General features: G+C 45.4%; 1 protein-coding gene across 1 annotated transcript; it reads right to left on the minus strand.

Annotated features, from left to right (window-relative positions):
- Positions 1–2262: 2262 nt before the first annotated feature.
- Positions 2263–4365, minus strand: LOC141674743 (uncharacterized). Its single transcript, XM_074481445.1, has 2 exons — positions 3209–4365; positions 2263–2467 (listed from the first exon to the last, which is right to left on the minus strand). The coding sequence occupies exons 1-2, from the start codon at positions 4363–4365 to the stop codon at positions 2263–2265; spliced, it is 1362 nt and encodes a 453-aa protein (XP_074337546.1).
- Between the last annotated feature and the right edge of the window lie 1921 nt (positions 4366–6286).

Raw genomic sequence — 6286 nt, forward strand, 5'->3', positions numbered from 1 at the left:
TTTTAATGTACCTTCTTACTTTAATCTGCCATGCATGTAGAATTTTATATCACAACATGGGCGCGTCTTGTTCCGTGGACGCGTCTTAATGCATTTAACTAATATCTTTTCTTGTTTAAATTACAGATATGGCCTCACTCCCCAAAGGATTCGCAATTGGGGCTTCCAAAAAACTAAGGGCAAGGAAACAGGCTCCTACAAAGGTTGATTCAAAGGCAAAAACCCCACCTCCTATCGCAACTCCTTCTCCTCCTCCCAAGATAATCGACACCACTGTGCTAGACATTCCCGAAAGGGTGGAGGACGCGCCCTCAAAGCGTCAAAAGACTAACCCTGATGACCAGTCTTTCGTTCTCAGATACCTGGGCGCGTCCTCGGTTGGTGACTTTTCCGAGGACGAAGTGAGAGGTTGGACCTTCAGGACTGAGCAACAAACAGAGGAGGCTATGGTCAGGGCTACAGCCGAGCTTCACCTGCATGCCAGGCAGAGTGCTAACATGGCTGCCAGGCTTAGGGCGCATCTTGCCGTTACAGACACTGCAAAGAGCCAGGCCGAAGACAAAGTTAAATCCCTGGAGAGATATATTACCCTGCTTGCCCAAGAGAAAGATGCTGAAATCAGACGCCTGGAGGGGGAGAGGACGCGTCTAGAAACAGAAAAAGCTGTTTTGAAAGGCAATGTCTCCTCAATAGAGAAGCAAATGGACAACGTCATCATCCTGAATTTCTCCATGCAGCTGGAGCTTGACACCCTGAATGATGATAGGCTGCATGGATGGACAGAGGAGAAAAAGCTGGTTTACCAGCACGGCTTCCAGGCTGGGTTTGAAGAATGGTGCTCTGGGTTCATTGCCAATGACCCAGAGTGTACATTCTCAAAGTTTGATGCAGATACCCAGATATGGGTAAATGATTTCAGGGTCAGGGCCGCGGACTCCATCAAGAACAAGAGGATTTTTCTAGGCTTAGAGGAAGAGGACGCGTCCCCTGATCCTGCTCCACTTCAGACTCAGCCTCCCCCTGCAGAAGACCAAGACAAGCCACATGACGCACCTCCTACTTAGGACGCATCCTTTATCTTTTATGTACTTGAACTATTTTAAGGGTGCGGGCCCCTTGAAGCCTTGCAAGTTGTAAAGACTATTTTTGAACATTCACTTGCACTTCTTTTTTACACAAGTAGTCATTTATATGGGCGCGCCTTGTGTTAAGGGCGCATCACCTTTGACTAATTGTTATTATTTTTCACTCCGTCAAGCAAATATCCACTGTGGGCGCTTCCTCTCTAGCTAGACGCGTCTTTGTTTGTTCCGGAAAGTGCATGAGCACGACACTACGCTGTACTTATGTGTTTAACCAAGGCACAAGGCACAATGGGGTGCGTCCTAACTGTTTGACATACCTTAACATTATCTTTCAGACATATTTTCTCTCCGGGAGAACGCGTCCTCGGTAGGGACTTGTGTTTTTTTAAATTAATAAAACATTCAACTGAAAGAGCATCAACCAATATTACTTGGGCGCGTCCTTGGAAATAGTACACTTCCTAGTTCCATTTTTACTCAAGTTCTATTGTTCCTTTTAGCAGCCACTACTTCAGTTAACATCCACATAGAACTATCAATCAAGACGCGCCTCACCTTTGATCCAAAATACATCATCCTTCAACCAGGACGCGTCTTTGACAATCACTTTTTCTTTTTTAATTATGTTGTCAATATTACAGTAACATCCAGTCTAAAGGAGCATCAACCAAGATAACTTGGGCGCGTCCTTAAAAATAGTACATTTTACTTGAGTTTCATTCATATAAAACCCTAGCTTAGGGCGCGCCCTTCATTTAGGACGCGTCATGAGACCATGCAAACTGAGCAAATATCCTTTTGGAAAGTTTCAAAATTTTATTTATAATGCGCTCTGATGTCAAAAGTGCACCAGTCCCACGGCTACTATGCTCTGTGGGGAAATTATTTCTAAAAAATGACCCTTCAACTAGTCCCAAGGTAAGTAGTACATGCACTACCCCCCTAGGCTAGGAGGAATTTATTTAATTCTAGCCTATAATCTGGGCATAACCCAAAATGATAAAAGAAATATGCAAGGGGCCAAAGCCACGCCTTACTGGTAATACTTTCGGAGATGTTCTGCATTCCAAGCTCGCGGAACTAGCTTCCCGTCCATATCTTCAAGGTGATAAGTCCCCTTCCACAGGATGGACTTTATTCTGTACGGTCCTTCCCAATTAGCTCCAAACACTCCATGTTAGGGGTTCTTTATATTGGGCATCACTTTCCTAAGTACCAAATCCCCCACCTTCAGCAATTGTCCTTTTACCTTCTTGTTATAATACCTTGCGGCGTGCTGCTGATATACCGCTAGCCTTAGCTGAGAAGTTTCCCTCGTCTCCTCTAAGAGATCTAAATGAAGCCTTTGATTAACCTTAGCATCTTCTTTCCCGTAACAATCTCTGCGAAATGATCCCGATCCAACTTCCACGGGGACCATAGCTTCGTAGCCGTAAGTCAGCATAAACGACGTTTCTCCCGTAGTAGATTGCGGCGTAGTATTGTATGACCACATCACCTTCGGGAGTTCTTCAGGCCAATTCCCTTTGCGTTCCTCCAGCTTGGTTTTGAGGGTATGCTTTAATATTTTATTAACAACTTCTGTTTGTCCATTGCTTTGAGGATGATAGACCGCCGCAAACTCCTTCTTGATTTTCAACTCCTCACATAGCTGTCGCAACTCCTTGCTATCAAACTGCTTTCCATTGTCGGAGACAAGCTTGTAAGGGATTCCAAACCTACATACAATTGAGTTGAAAACAAAATCTCTGATTTTCTTTGTGGTGATAGTAGCCAGTGGCATAGCTTCTGCCCATTTAGTAAAGTAATCGACCGCAACCACTGCATATTTGACGTCTCCTTTAGCTTTCAGCAATTCCCCGATAAGATCAATTCCCCACATGGCGAACGGCCACGGGCTTGCCATAGGCGTCAAGAGTGTCGCCGGCATAGACGAGTAGTTTGCAAAGCGCTGGCAGCGATCACATGCCCTGACGAAATTTGTAGCATATTCTCTCATTGTGGGCCAATAATACCCTTGGCGCAAAACTTTCATTGCCAACGAACTACCCCCCGAGTGATTGCCACAGATTCCTTCATGCACCTCTCTTAGGATGTAATTTCCTTCTTCTTCTTCAACACACCTAAGTAGAGGTTGGTTGAACCCTCTCTTGTACAGGACTTCATCGTATATCACGTATCTTGCAGCCTGATAGCGGAGTCGGCGAGCCATAAACTTATCTTCGGGGAGTATTCCCTTACGAATGTAAGTTAGAATGGGCGTCATCCATGTTTCCTTGGGAGCCTCATCCACTCGCATAGTTTCTACCTCGGGGATATTAGGAATCTCCTGGATTTCAAGGGGGATGGATCCTAACAACACAACCTTTTGTTGCGACCCCATTTTTTCCAGAGCATCCGCATTACTGTTCTTCTCCCGCGGAACACATTCCAATCTAACTTCTTTGAACATTCCAATCAGGCACTGTGTACATCTCAAGTATAATTCTGTTCGTGGGCCTCGCACTTGAAATCCCCCGTTCACCTGATTCACTACCAACTCTGAGTCACTTCTTGCAATTAAGTTCCGCACCCCCATTTCCAAAGCGATTTTCAGGCCATTAATCAGCGCCTCATACTCCGCATCATTATTGGTTGCATAAAACTTGAAATGAATGGCGCTCATCAGATGGTGGCCTTCCGGAGATACAAGTACTATACCTGCACCCACTCCTCCATGGTTAACCGCCCCATCCACATGCAAGATCCACCAAGGATGCGGAAACTCCTCCAAAGACTCCTCAAAATGAGGCGGATATAGTATTACCAAAGCTTTATCATCAATTTCATAATCAAATTCCAAAAAGAAATCGGCTAAGGCTTGCCCTTTTATCGCTGTTCGAGGTACATATTCCAAATCAAATTGTCCCAACTCCACAGCCCATTTCAGCATTCTGCCTAATGACTCTGGTTTGTGCAGAACCTGTCGCAGCGGGTACGCTGTACGAACTTCAATTCTATGGGCTTGAAAATACGGTCGCAATTTTCTTGACGCAAGAATTAGGGCGTAAACCAGTTTCTCCATGCTTGTGTAGTGAGTTTCAGCGTCGTGTAATCGCTTGCTCACGTAGTACACTGGTGATTGCTGCCCATCTTCTTCTCTTACCAGAACTGCACTGATCGAATATTCAGAAACTGCGAGGTACAGTATTAGAGACTCTCCATCCAACGGATTTGACAATACGGGAGGGTTTCCCAGTTGCTCCTTGATTCTTTTGAAAGCGTCTTCACATTCTGGCATCCATACAAAGTCTTTCCCAGCTAATTTGATCGCCTTGAAAAATTCCTTGCATCTATCGGATGACTTGGAAACAAATCGATTTAACGCGATGATTCTCCCAGTCAAACTCTGCACTTGTTTCACATTGGTGGGTGACTTATATCCATCAATGCCTTGATCTTTGCGGGGTTGGCCTCAATTCCCCTGTGGTTGACAATGAACCCAAGAAACTTGCCCGACTCCACGCCGAACACACATTTTTGCGGGTTTAATTTCATACGAAACCTCCTCAGAATGTCAAACATTTCCATCAAATGCTTGATGTGGTCACCCGCTACCTTGGACTTTACCAGCATATCATCCACATACACTTCCATAGTTCTTCCGATTTGATCCTTGAACATCATGTTTACCAACCGCTGGTAGGTCGCGCCAGCATTAATCAATCCAAATGGCATTCCTATATAGCAGTATAACCCCCTATCAGTAATGAAGGATGTATGTTCTTGATCGGGGCCATACATCGGAATTTGATTGTAACCGGAGTATGTATCCATAAAACTCAACAATGCATGCCCCGCCGTTGCGTCAACCAACTGATCGATTCTTGGCAACGGGAAGCTGTCCTTTGAACAGGCCTATTGAGGTCTGTGAAATCCACACATGTTCTCCACTTCCCATTTGGTTTCTTCACCAGTACCGGATTTGCAAGCCATTCGGGGTAGAAAGACTCTTTGATCAGCCCCACCTCCAACAACCGGTCCACTTCTTCTTTTAACGCTATTGCCCTTTCTCCACTTACCGGGCGGCGTTTCTGACATATGCCTTTGCAATTCGGGAGGATATTCAAATGGTGACACATTACCTCCGGGTCAATTCCTATCATATCTGAATGACTCCATGCGAAGACATCAAGATTTGCAATTAGAAAGCGGGAAAGACTTCCTCTCATCTCATCATCCAACTGGGATCCCACTTTCAAAACCCTGCTCGGATCATTTTTATCAACTGGAATAGATATTGTGTCTTCGGCCGGTCCCGTCTTTTCGGCGGGCATAAGGATCCTGGGATCCAAATCGAAATCAAAGTCTCGGGGGTCTTCGACTTCCACTTTCGCATCTGAGGACGCGTCCTCGTTTGGAGAAGCATCAACCTCAATTTCATTCAAGGGCGCGTCCTTCTTTTGAGGAGCATCCACCTTGAGGTTATTCCCGAGACCTTGTAAAATCTCACTTCTTCCTTCCAACTTTTCCCCGTTAACTTCTTTCTGTATGATCGCCTCGGTATGGTTCACCACTATTTCCTCCACGCTACGGATCCTCGAAATACGTCCCCGCGTCAAAAAAGAGTTCCCAGAGATATTGGTTTCTTCCTTTCCGGGGCTTTCAATGAAATAGTGGGCATGGACCTCTCCACTTGGTTTTGTATGAATATCTTCTACATCTTTAAATGGGAGACCTTTCCCTTCATACATTCTTCTACGAAATTCCTTGATAGCCTTATGATAGCAGTCGCGTGACTCATACTGTGACCCTCTCAGACTGCCCACCCCGTTTGGCGTTGGGAACTTTATCATCAAGTGGTGTATCGAGGTTATCACCCTGAACGCTCGCAACCAAGGTCTGCCGACCAGCACATTGTGCGCGGAATCCTGATCTAACACCTTGAAATCTATCATTTGGGTAACCGACAAGGCTCCTTCTCCGAGCATGACGGGAAGCCTGACAGAACCCATAACTCTCATTGCTTCCCCAGTAAAGCCATAGACGTGCGCATCTTCAAAATACATGTCACTATCTGGGAAACCCAGTTTTTTGTAGGTGCTGTAGTACAAGATGTTTGTAGAACTCCCATTATCCAAGAAGACTCGATGTACGTTCATTGCCCCAATGAGCATGGTAATCACCAGCGCATCGTTGTGAGGATGATGCACCCACCTTGA

Source organism: Apium graveolens, chromosome 7 (genome assembly GCF_009905375.1).
Source record: "Apium graveolens cultivar Ventura chromosome 7, ASM990537v1, whole genome shotgun sequence".
NCBI classification, from domain to species: domain Eukaryota; kingdom Viridiplantae; phylum Streptophyta; class Magnoliopsida; order Apiales; family Apiaceae; genus Apium; species Apium graveolens.

Excerpts from the sequence above, each read along its gene's own strand:
- LOC141674743 (XM_074481445.1), bottom strand. The coding sequence starts at position 4,365 with ATGCCAGAATGTGAAGACGCTTTCAAAAGAATCAAGGAGCAACTGGGA. Across the intron at positions 2,468-3,208 it reads TTCAACCAACCTCTACTTAG|AGATTGTTACGGGAAAGAAG; the intron begins GTGTGTTGAAGA and ends ATCATTTCGCAG.